The sequence below is a fragment of the Pholcus phalangioides genome, unplaced genomic scaffold, assembly GCF_987345545.1.
Source record: "Pholcus phalangioides strain wild (caught in Gottingen) unplaced genomic scaffold, Ppha-v1.0 ptg000040l_1, whole genome shotgun sequence".
NCBI classification, from domain to species: domain Eukaryota; kingdom Metazoa; phylum Arthropoda; class Arachnida; order Araneae; family Pholcidae; genus Pholcus; species Pholcus phalangioides.
Window position 1 is genome coordinate 4,335,263 of NW_028301626.1, and position 12,800 is coordinate 4,348,062.

Here is a 12,800-nt window from a genome sequence, read left to right on the forward strand (position 1 = left end):
AAGTTTTTTTGTCTTTTAACTTTTCAAAAAATATTGTCGCAAGGTCATTAAATCCCCTATTCAATAATATCGCTCTAATGACATTGAGCTCAGCATTCAAATGCAGACGTGCATTTATGGTTTTGCCGCTTGTGGGCGCTACACAAATTTTGTCGCTCTTCTCCCAGTCTAGTCTGATTTTATTGAGAACACTTTCCTCAAATTCACCACCCTGTGCTATAACTCGCTTGGCCCTCTCAAACTCCTGCAAGTCCACCTGTGTCTCTTAACTCTCTACGACTCCCTTTTAGTTATTCGCATGCTTGCACACTGTTTTGGTCGCTTACATACTTGCACATGCTAGCCTAGGTCACTTTTGGTCGCTCAGTGACTTGGTTCCTTGCTTTATAGATCACTCTTTTGATCATTTACACGTTTACACATGCTATTGGTTCTCAAATTTTTTCTACTCGCGACGTCCCTCACCCAAATCATTGCTTACCCGTGGCTCCCCAGAGCAAGCAGTTTAACAGAGAATCACCCTTATGTTTACTAATTTTTTTTTACCCCCATTATAGCGCTTTTGCACGTATCACACACAAAATAGAAGACGATATATCTTTTAACCACAGACACAACTAATACAGTATGAAACAAAAAAAACAGCAAGATGTAAACAAATATTTTTATTTTTCCAATCTTTTTTTCAAACAAATATCGATCACATTTGCAGACAAACAAATAACATATAAAATACAACAGAATTCATTGTTATTTATATACAACAGGAAAAAGTGTGTAGGTACTAGATTTTTCAGTTATCAGACCAGCTGCAAAAATGCTAGTGAGAATGGATCTTTTTTTTTTGTGTTGGAAAAGAAATTAACGGCTTTAAATGTGTGTGAAACTAACTATTGAACTATTTTCTGTTTTGTTTCAAAGTGTTATCCAAATTTTACACAATTTGGGTAGAAGATGATTTCAACTCTCCCGTAAAAGGGCACAAAACATATTCAACATAATTATTTACAGTGCGTTGTAATTTTTTTTTCCTATGATATTTTCAACCAAAACTCATCAACATTTTCTGCAGTGAATTCGCCGAAAACGGGCATTTCTTCTCGTTATTGAAGTAATCGCAGTCGCCGCCACTGCCTCCGAAATCTCTGGCTTGGACCATCGTGACGCCATTCAAGCTCTTCTTGACCACTGGAAGACTGGTAAGAACACAAAACATACACCGTATTAGCATGAGCAAATGCATACTGGTGCTCAAAATTGAAGGAATGAGCACAATTTTTTTTCTTGTTTCGGAATTTAGAAAATACCGGATAGGCTTTACTGAGATTTTCTGGGTATAAACAGCACCTCTAAGAGATAGAAAGCCCTGCCCGTGCCAGTATCATCGTTGTGAGGAAAAGAATTGATCGGGCTCAGAATTGGCGATTTCTATGCCCAGAATGGACATTCTATGCCCATCCAATCACTATGCGGTACTTGTGAGCCAATCAGGAAGATTATACGCCAAAATAAGAAGAAACGAAATAGGATGCTGTGTTTCAAAATGTGGCAAACTTCCTAGGTAGTCTGAAGGGCGTTTATGGCAAACACTGCATAGGCCTTCTATCTCTTGGAGGTGCTGGTATAAACCACGGGCATGCATATACAACAACATTGTTTCGCTCCGAAACAGGAAGAAAACTTTCGATTCAGGAATGTTACACAATTTTTACTCGCCCTTCTTAATCTTCAGGCCCGTTTACACGCGTCAGGTGATATAGTAGTTCTAAATCGTCAAGTAAAGGCAAGTACAGGATGATCAAAAAAAGAACTTTGCCGATACGCGAGCCTCTAGCGGCCGCAAAAATAAACTACCGTAATGCAAATGAAATTCCGTATGTTGCTATAACCGTAACCGCGAGAGCTAGAGCTTGGCTTTTCTTTTTATTCTCGAGCGCATATACTCAGAAACACCTATACCTGGAATTTCATTCGCATTTGATCATTTTTGTCGCACCACGGTCATTTCCTGCACACAAGAGGACTAATTTGACCGGGACCTACAATCTATTGCTGATTCCGAACGGCAGGATTGTTTTTATACTCATCGAAGGGTTTGTGCGCTAACCCCTCGATGTAGGACTCCCTGCGGTAGCAATCTTTTTCTGTGGTCATGTTGACGTCGGAAACAGTTTAAGAGGAATGTCAGCTCCTCTTCCCTGCAACGGGTACCCTTGTCCAGGATCTTTAGCGGGTCTCTTTCCAATAAGTTTGTAGAATACAAATATTTATCATAAATGGGCCTCAAGTCGAGCCGTCTCAATAGCACCATTGGGCTCCATGCAAAATGATGTTTTTTGATGTCTTCAATCATATAGCTAAATACTAGTACCCCAATATACGCTCTTACACTAGCGAAAAGCATACATCTCATTATCAAGAGTCCTTATGTACCCAAGAACTCCGATTAAGTTGATCCGAGTGCTGTAATAAAATCACTGAAATATTGCCAATGGCAGGAAAATAAAGTGCAGTGAGCATGGCCCCCCACAAGGGCGGACTGACAGGCCTCTAGCCGTGAGGCCCGGGGCAAATCTCATCATTTTTTTGCTCTTTTACGCTCTAAATCAACTATAGAAAGGGCCCGTGAAAAAGCTGACCGGGAGCCCACCCGCAAAAGATCCAACCTGTGGGGCCCCGACAGACCAGACACGACCCAGGCTCTATCCCTTCCGGGATATACCATAGACGACCACTAAAACCTAGGGGCCCAGCACGAACATGTGGGGGACCATGGCAGTGAGTAATGTATTTCACGAAAAAAAAAAAAATTGAACGCGTAAAGAATAAGAGAAATGAAAATTTGTATAAATTTTATAGTCATAAATTATTATCATGAAAAAAAATTAGAATCATCTTTATCCATGATTTCAGTAAAGATAGCAATTTCAAATAATCTTCGTTGAAAATATGAAACAGCTGAAAATACGGGTCACATGGTCACCCTATTCCATCGTCGCATATATAAGTTCTGAATATGCTACCCATCTATTTGATACTACTACTTCTAAACGAGGGGCGGGTCAATGGGGGGGGGGGGGTGATCGGGTGATTCATCTCACGGGGAGATTCTATTTTTCTAATTGGCAGTTTATGAAGTTTAAATAACTTGTATTTCAGAATTTGTTTTCTCAAGAAACCAGATTTAAAAAAATTTAAATCTGGACTGGATTTAAATAAATTTTAAATCAGATTTGATTCATCTCGAGATTTAAACCCCCCCCCCCCGCCAACAAAATTCAATACATTAACCAGAAATGTATTTGCAGACGAGCAGCAATGTGTTTCATGTGCTGCATCTACATGCAAAACTTGTAAGCATAAAACAGTCGATGCTTGAATCTTAAAACAAAGTTCTTTCTTTTTGATGTAGCAAATCTCGATTTGATAAAATAACATGATCAATATGCGAACTTACTTGAGGATGTCTTCAACCAAATCAGCCGCAGAAGTGGTACCAGATTTGGCGCCTCGACCCTCCGTGTGGTATTTCCTCTTGGCGCTGGCCACCGAACACAGAGCTACCTTCATGCACGATTCGCCGTCGATGTTGAACTGGTTCAAGACGCTGTTTACGTTCTGGAAGAAGTCGTCGGCACCACTTCCTGAAATGTACGTGAAACCATGTTATTATTCTCGGCGGTGCGTTCAAGGAAGCAAAGATCTCGTTCGCAGCGTCTACACCGAAACAGGTGTCTTCAACCTTTCGGGCATCGCGCGGACTACGATGAAAATATGAAGTCCGTGGGGGGCAAATTCACAGGGAATGACGGGTACTTTGATTGCCGCAACTAGGGGGTTACAGGCGGGTTTGGTGCCCCGGACGCGTGATTCCATACCGTACATAGGATTTTTAACATGGGATGTGCCTCATTGGCTAAGACCACTATTACGTCACTAAATCGTCACACCCGATCGTGACTTCGGAACTCGATGTAATGCGCATGCACGACATAGTTATTGGCGCGCGTTTTTCCGACTGTTGGTTCCGACTGGCGACTGTTGGTTGGCGCCAATATACTTCCTGGCAACGTTTAATAATACATATACCTAATGTTAGCTGCAATCGGCGTGTGCCAGTCGTTTTATGGTTAGAGTACAGGGTTTGTGTATCAAAGGTTGTGGGTTCGAATTACAAGATAAACCCCCTCGAATTCTTTTTTTAATAGTGTTACCCGCGGTCTGTTTTTGGAATATCTTGTTTCAACTTACAAGTTTTGCCATATTTCCGGTTGTGGTGACAACATAGTTGATTGTTTCAGTCCGAGGGCAGGGCCCTCCTGTAACGGCCGAAGGAGAGGAGCGAAGCGACGTCCGAGCGCAGCGAGGAATAAACCTAATAGCGGGTGGCGAAGCCGTTTGCGGGCCGCTACATTTATTAATAAAGTAGTCGGAAGCATGTTTTTTTTGAGTTGTGATATTATATTGTATATCATTATTATGATAATCATATTATGTTGCTATAAAATTTTACATCTTTGTAATATTTCGTGATCTTTAATGAATACTGGTGTTTGGCGATAAGTTGCCAAACGTAACAGCCATAGCTCCGAATCGGTAATGTTCGGCTCTTCGGCTAGTACGTCACGAGAAAGTTTCGCAGTTAGAATTTCCCTCGATCTTAAATGAGCGTATCCCAGGTTAAAACCTATGTACATAATGGAATTGTGCGCCCCGGACTAGAAGATTCATTGAAAGACTGGTTATTTGTGGAGATGAAGATTACAAGGAAGAAAATTCATCACTGTCCCTACGGGGACTCGAACCCCGGTCTCACGCCTGCCGGACGAGTTCTCTATCATCTAAGCTATAGAAGCAGAAAGAAAATTTCAACCTTGGAGCGTATATATATATATATGTTGAAAGGCACCGTACATGGACGGCGGCAACAATCAACTAATAGCTCGTGAATGACAGGCCACCAGATGACCACATGCATATAGAAATGTCCTCTCCACTTGTCAATACAAGTTTCATTGATTGAACGATGTACGGTGACTTTCAACATATATATATACGCTCCAAGGTTGAAATATTCTCTCTGCTTCCATAGCTTAGATGGTAGAGCACTCGTCCGGCAAGCGAGAGACCGGGGTTCGAGTACCCGTGGGGGCAGTGCTGAATTTTCTTCCTTGTAATCTTCATCTCCACAAATAACCAGTCTTTCAATGAATCTTGTATTGACAAGTGGAGAGGACATTTCTATATGTATAGAAGAGACGTCAAAATATGTGTGCTGGCTAAGCATCTAGTTGCGACCCTGGGTACTTTGCATAGAATATTATTAATTATATAAAATAAGACATATCTCCGAGCTTAAATAAGAGTCTGATTCAAATAATAAGAAAATTGTTATTTCAGGAGAGAGAGGGGTATTCAATTTTTTTAAGTTTCTTTTGCAGGGACGTTATCCATAGGGCCGATCGCCACCCTCCCGTTTCCTAAAAGGGCGTGGGGGGGGGGCAAAGGTTCAGTTGCTCTTGTGATTTTGACCAACTGACACCTATCCAATGAGTTCGTTCCGTCTTGAGATTTACACGTGTTTTATGTCATTAGTGAATTCCTGCTTTCCTATCTTTCTCGGACTTTTGCCCCCCCCCCCCCACCTCCACTTTTTCTCTGAATTTTGTAATTACCAGAAATCAAAGTCACTTACCATCCCTGAACATATTCTTCCCGCTGGTTGGACTGAATATCCCCGTGATCTTTGGATACAACAACGCAGCTGTGACTGCCATGGCGGCGACCGTGGCCATGCTGGATGACAACAGACTGTTGCTGTCGGAACCGCTGAAGAGACTGCTGATGCTGGACGAAGCCGACGAAGCGCTTCCGTATGGGCTACCGCCAAAGAAACTCGAAGCCCCACCACTGACTATGGGTGCAGCTAATCCCGAAAATATCTTCGTGTAAGGGATACTGAAGAACGGCAGCTTGAAGTCGAGGCCGACCTGCAAAGATAGGTCATTTATTTAAGCAAAGTAAGATTCATATTCCCATCAATCATTTGAGCCTATCGTAATTAGTGATTATTAGATATTTAACCTCGAAAATCTTACCTGCATGCCATTATCTCCGAAGGTCGGCAACAGGGACAGCAACCTGCTCTCGTCAGAGAGCGACTGGCTTCCCGAAGTGTCGTACTCGTTCCCAGTCACCTCATAGTTGGACGGCGACGCCACGACGTACGAAGTCCGAGTCCTGGAATCCTGGTGGGAACTGGGAAAAGCGAAGACCCTGGCTTTCCTGGAGCTGTTATGGCTCTTGGTTTCCTGGGTTACAGCACGGCCCTCGGCAGATGACGACGGTTCACCGAATAGTACTTTCTCTGGAGCTGCTAAAGCCACTAGTAATGTCGCTGACAGCACGAGTAATGTCGTTAAGGGTATCATTTCGCCTGGAAAAGGAGGAGAAAACAAGCTTGTGATATACTCTTGGAAAAAGAAAAAATCAGGTGAATGGTCAAACTGTAGAAAGGCATCAGTGTTCTACTATCGGTGAGTAGAGAGGTGTATTCTTAAACCTAACATACTGAATAATAAGTTTTTTTAAACCCTCACAGTGGTACATAGACGAAATTTCTCACCTAAATTGATGCCTTTTCTTTTAGCAGTTATGAGATATCTTGGCTCCTTAAATCCTTTTATTTCGACAATGACGAGCCCAGATACTGAGTTGTGGGGTTTTTTTTTTGCAGCCAAACAGGTCTTCCACACCCTCCCATCTCCCCCCCCCCCCATCTTACTAGATCAACTACCAGTCTACCAGTGGGAGGAGTAAGTTTTTGTTTAAACTTTGATAACAGAAGGGAGAGGCGGTTTCTTTCCCTTCAGGGTAGTATAGGCATATATACGTACATATAAATAATAGAAAAATCCAGAGTATTTCTTTTCCTCGGATTTTTTTTATTATTCTCGGAGTATGTGGGGTGAGCCCTATCTGCTGCACACAATCAGAAAAAAGTATTCTTCTTGAAGAAAGCTGTGACCATTTATAGAGGATTTAGAGATTTCCACTATGGCAATTATATAATGCGGACAGTGGATTTAAAAAAAACAACTTAAAGGGTCAATAAAAATTCAAATGGGAAATTGTCCATCGAGGTGGATAAAAAAGGAGCCGAATATCGATGTCAATCATTTCTAACTACGTACTGGTAACCAGAACTATGAGTAATATACAAATAAATAAACGAATAAAAAAACGGCAGATGCCTGAATTTTCAGGTTATATAATTATCGTGTCACATATCGATACACATTTTTGAATCTACAAAAATTTAAGAAAAAGTAGTCACCATAGTCAATGGTCTGCCGCAAAATATCCTCCTATATATATATTGCCCACTAGTTTCACCTATATTTATATCGAGTACACGAAAAATAATCGTTGAAATTCCGCGGCACAAACAAAAACATGATAACCGGTATTATGGAGCATAAAACTTATGCTGGTATCATACCATATGTTGTTCATATTCATGCTCAAAACCAGTTAAAAACCAAAAACCCAAACTTACTCAAAGAATTTACTTGTAAAGAGATTCGTTTTTTTTATTTGATAGGTGGCAGCAGATGTGGCAGTGCAACGTTGTTTTTTGCACTTACAATTATAGAGTAACTATAGCAAAAATATCCGGTGCTTGTGTTCCGGGTTATCTCCATATACTGGGGAAATAATTCAAAAAGTGACAAACCATTGGGAAAAGGAATATACATGGCTGAAACGCATTGTTAGGGAACCATGGTAACCAAACTAAACATTCCGAAAGTCATTGTTGGACCCAGAAATCATTGTTGCCCAACGACTTTTTTGCCCATTTCGAGCATTTGCCACCTCCGACGAACTTTTAAAGTAGCCTATCGTTCAATTCCGGTCCTGTTTGGTATATATGCAAAATTTGGCTACGATTGTAGTCTAAAATTGTAGATTTTTATAAAGTACAAACATAAATATTTTCACATTTATATATATAAGACTAGCTATAATACCCGGCGCTACCCGGGATTAAATTACTGAGAGGATTAAAAAGCGACAAATCATTATAAAGGAATAAACTATTATACATAATACTTTGCAGCATTAAAGAAGTGACAAACCATTGTAAAGGCATATGCCTGTCTGAAACGTATTGCTAGGGAAGCACAGTAACCAAAGTAAACATTCCGAAAGAGATTTTTGAGGCCCAGAAACCATTGTTGCCCGACAGTTTTACGCCCCTGTTTGGTATTTATGAAAAATTTGGTGACGATCGATCTAAAATTGTAGATTTGTATAGAGAACATACACAGAAAATTAATTTTATACATATAAAATCAATTTTATGCACATCGTAACGAATTGCCTATCGCAGTGTATCCATATTGCCCGAAAGTTCAATTACATTCATATTCGACATACCAAAGAGTAATTTGCTGAAATTAAACAGAAAACTTGGACATATCTACCGGTATTATGGCGTATAAAATTTATACCCGTGTGCAGCATGAAAACTAATATCTGCTTTCATACCATATGTTACAATTATAGAGCAACATATGGATAGCATAATAACTGGTAGTATGGTACATATAAAATTTACATTGGTGTGCAGAATGAAAATAAAATATTATATCACACCATGAATTATTCATTTTAGTGGAGAAAGCCGACTGAAAAAAGCAAAAACCAATTTTATTGAAAGAATATCAGTTAGTTTTGTTTTTAGTTGAGAGATGGCAGCAGAGGTCTCAATGTAACGTTGCTTGAAGAACATCGTTGAACAAACAAACTAATTATTAAGTCACGGAAAGCAAAAGGATGGCTTTTTTGTCGTGAAACCGAGCATTGTACTTGTTTTTTGAGCACCTCAGAAACTATTCGGAATATATCAACCACTTGCCAATGAGAAATCCCAAATCAGTGAGCTTAGTCCATACGGAATAATATTGATATTGAACTCGTAACTAGTTATAATAATATATAATATAAAACTGATTTTCTGTGTGTGTTCTCTATACAAATCTACAATTTTAGAGTAGGTACGAGTTCAAAATAAATGTTTCCTTGATATCTTGGGCTGAGAAAAAGCCATCTATCTCTCTCTAAACCGTCCCACCTGGGGGCCATTTCCTGAAGTTAAGATAGGCTACTAATGTCTCTACTTCAGTGCCTCACACCACAGTGCGTGAAATAAGGAAGGTAGGGTCGTGTCTCCAGTGGTGTACTTGGTAGCATGCTTGCCCGGTATGTAAGAGGGCCTGGGTTCGAGTCCCGACGGAGACAAGATGACTTTTCTCTTTCCGAGTTCACCTCAGCAAAATATCCAGAGAATAAACGTTTCCTTAAAACGTAGGTTGTTCGACAAAATGTGAGTGACCAGACACTTGAAAATCCATACACAACGCCGAAAGTCATTCTCCTTCCATTTGCCCATTCAGTGACGCCTATCCAATAAGAAAATTCCCCATTGAGTAGAGCCGTCTTAAGGGGGTTGGAGCACGAACTCCTTCTTTAGGCACTGAATTTTTTTTTTTTTCAAATACTATGGGTATTTTTATACAATTGAACAAGAGCATTTAGGATTTTAATTGTTGGGTTTTTTCTCTCGAATTTCGACTTCAACTACATGCAACTTTTCTAAAAAATCGAAATTTACCCACCATATATTTTGTACCATAAATTTTTTTTAAATAATTTTTAAAAGATATCCTAGCTTTAAAGTATGTAACACCATAGTGTTGAGACACACAAAGTTTCGAGACATCTGGCGGAGTGGTGTTCGAAAAAATGTTCTTCACCAACCAAAAACTCAGTTTTGAGAAAAGAGCATTTTAATGGAAAACATTAGCACATATATATATATAATGCCTGCCAGCAGTTTATATTAAAATATTTGTAAAATATTTCCAGTACAGACAGAACAAAAACTTGAACACAGACGCAGAAAGTTTCATAGTATTTGAAAATTGAAAAATTCGAGAATGTATTTTTTGGAAAATTTACGTGCACCAACCCCTTTAAGAGCATCATGGAAACCCCGGGCCAAGTCAGTTTTTGATGCCCTATCAGGCTGAAAATGTGTGCCCACAAATGTACATGCCTAATCTAGAAAATTTCAATCGGATATAACTTTTGTGAAGCTACCGGGCCGAGCCTGGGTGGTGGCCATGCGTTAAGACGGCACAGCATTATAGCACTAATTAACATTACACTCCCAAATGAAATAATAGATTGTAGATACCGGACCTATATCGAAAAAAGGGGGGGAACTTTTTCACACTAAAATCACAAAAAAATTTATGAAACAAGGTGTGCGCGAAAATCCCAAAAATTTCCGATTAATACAGCAAATGCTGAATATAATTGATTCATGAATTCATGATTGAATGTAAATTAATCTATGCATGTTTGTCGGAATTATTTTCACACTGTACATAAAGATGGAGCTTACCTGGTTCAACAAAGGGTTCTGGATGTGATAGTCGAAATAACTTTCGCACGTGGAGAGACCATTTCTTTTATATGGACCGATTTTGGCGCGGATTCGTGTCGAATAAATTTTTTTTTGGGACCCATTACATTTTTTTTTCTTTCCTCTCGTGAAATGCGGTAAAGTTGATGGCGGAAAATCCGCCTGGTTAGTTGTTATTATGAGAAACAGGGTTCCCAATAGGGCATCGAGCAGATTTTTTTTTGTCTCATTTTTTGAACTGGAGGGTTGTAACTAGTTATTTTGGCGACATTTCAAACAGGACAGCGCTCTCTCTCTCTCTCTCTCTTTTATGTTGTTATAATGCTAATAATGCTTTCGCTCTCGTTCCACTGCCCCCTGGCATTGGTTTCGTTTTTGTTTTCTTTACTGACGAATTTTACGATATCTAAAAAATTATTACTATTTTAGTAATAATTGCGTACACGTAAATATTTCATTCCAGTGGATAGGATGGGGTTGATTTTCGCATGGGCATGGGGAGCGTTCGCGAAGGGGGCCCCCCATAAACTACGGAGCCTACTTCGCTTGACTAACTAAGCATCTTTTAAACTTAGCCGTGATGCCTAATGGCCTCTTTACCCGTGGTCCCCTCAAGTCAAAGTTCAGCTTTATGAATAGGTCTTCACAAAAATTTAAATGCACAATGTGGGTAAGAAATTTTTAAATTATGCTTTTTCATTAAGGAAAAATGTTCCTCATAACTGTGGTCCGTGAAATCATTTGAAAAATTTATTCGATTCGGTGATTCTCTCGCTAGAGGGCCTAACTATTGCCTTTAAGAAATTATAATGAGAAAAATCTCGAAAATCCATAAACACGTACCTTCAATAATGCTAAATAGGACACGCTCATAGTCGATCCCCAAGGTCAGGCTTCACAAACCCTCACAATCCTTGGGCTACAAGGTCAGGATTTCCTGGCGGGCTTCCAGTCCGTCCTCTCTTATACATTGATTTTCTGATAAATTTATATTGTAAGAAATGAAATATAATACAGTATTATGGTTTTCATCGCGGACCTCTTCAGATGAGAACCCTGTCAGCCGTCGCTTTGAGGGGTCCATGCCAAGTACGCTAAAATGTTTTTTTCAAGACTGGTTCAAATATATTATTATGTCGAGCGGATGAGTATTTGCCGTTTGAATTGCGACCCTGGGTGAATTTCCTCACTTATCTATGTGGAAATCGGACACTTTAATACACTAAAACTCGGATATAACGACATGATCGTTGCCATTTTTGACTACCTCAAAGAATTTCAGCAGCTCATCAACGATAATTACTAAATCATTAAGTCTAATTACGTTCAAAAATGATTTTGCCATTCAACTCACATGTGAAACTTTGGTCGTTCCAAGTCAGCAAACATAAAAAGTCGTGCTCGATTCCCTGCCCATGCTACAGTGAAGTTGAAATTGTCACCGAGCGGCATCTGTCGCAAAGGTTCTGAACAGCTAAATAAAACGTGGCCTTAAACACTGCTTTCAGCGTTTATTTGTACTTTCTTGGATTTGAGAATCGTTTTTGTCTCCTTCACTGAGAAGTATTAATTAATACATGTATTTTAGCGAACACATCATTTTTCGGCACCCCTTTTTTTTTCAGCCCTAATAAAAAATTGTTGTCGTGGGGTGGGGGGGGGGGTGTCACCATCCGAAGAGACAAATATAGTTATAGAATTTACAGAATGATGAGAAATGTGAGGACGCTGGAAAAAAAAAATGAAATTTAACTTGAAAAAGTCTGAATTGTCATCAGTAATTGATAACAATTCAGACTTTTTTAAAATTTAGAATCGATGGAGGAAATAATTTCGATGTAGTTCCAAATAGTTTTCAACTTTTTTTTAAACAAAATTATTTCAACGATGATGAAAATTCCGAATTAATAGAACGATTTCAGGATTGATGAAAGAACTGTTTTAAAATTAATGAAACATTTTCTCAGAATAAATGAAACATTTTCTCAGAATAAATGAAACATTTTCAAAATCGAAAATAATTCAGTGTTATAAGGAATTTTAGAATTAATAAAAGAATTTCAGAATTGATAAAAATTCGAAATCCCTGAACAAATTATGAAATTTATGGAAATTTTAATTATTAATGAAATAAGTATTTTCAGAGTTTGATGAAAATTCAGAATTTCGGAATCGATGAAAGTTCAGAACTAATGAAAGAATTTCGGAATTGATGAATATTATTATATATATATATATATATATATATATATATGTGTATATATTTTTTTTTGAATGCCAAAAACTATTTTTAATAAGAAACAGTTAT

The 12,800-nt window shown here is 39.0% G+C and overlaps 1 protein-coding gene across 1 annotated transcript; it reads right to left on the reverse strand.

Moving 5' to 3' along the window:
- Nucleotides 1-652: 652 nt before the first annotated feature.
- Nucleotides 653-10,560, reverse strand: LOC149065296 (uncharacterized). The gene is made up of 5 exons (XM_089254213.1): nt 10,472-10,560; nt 6,099-6,436; nt 5,696-5,990; nt 3,458-3,644; nt 653-1,196 (listed from the first exon to the last, which is right to left on the reverse strand). The coding sequence occupies exons 2-5, from the start codon at nt 6,429-6,431 to the stop codon at nt 1,043-1,045; spliced, it is 969 nt and encodes a 322-aa protein (XP_089110339.1). The 5' UTR covers nt 6,432-6,436; nt 10,472-10,560; the 3' UTR covers nt 653-1,042.
- Nucleotides 10,561-12,800: the final 2,240 nt, after the last annotated feature.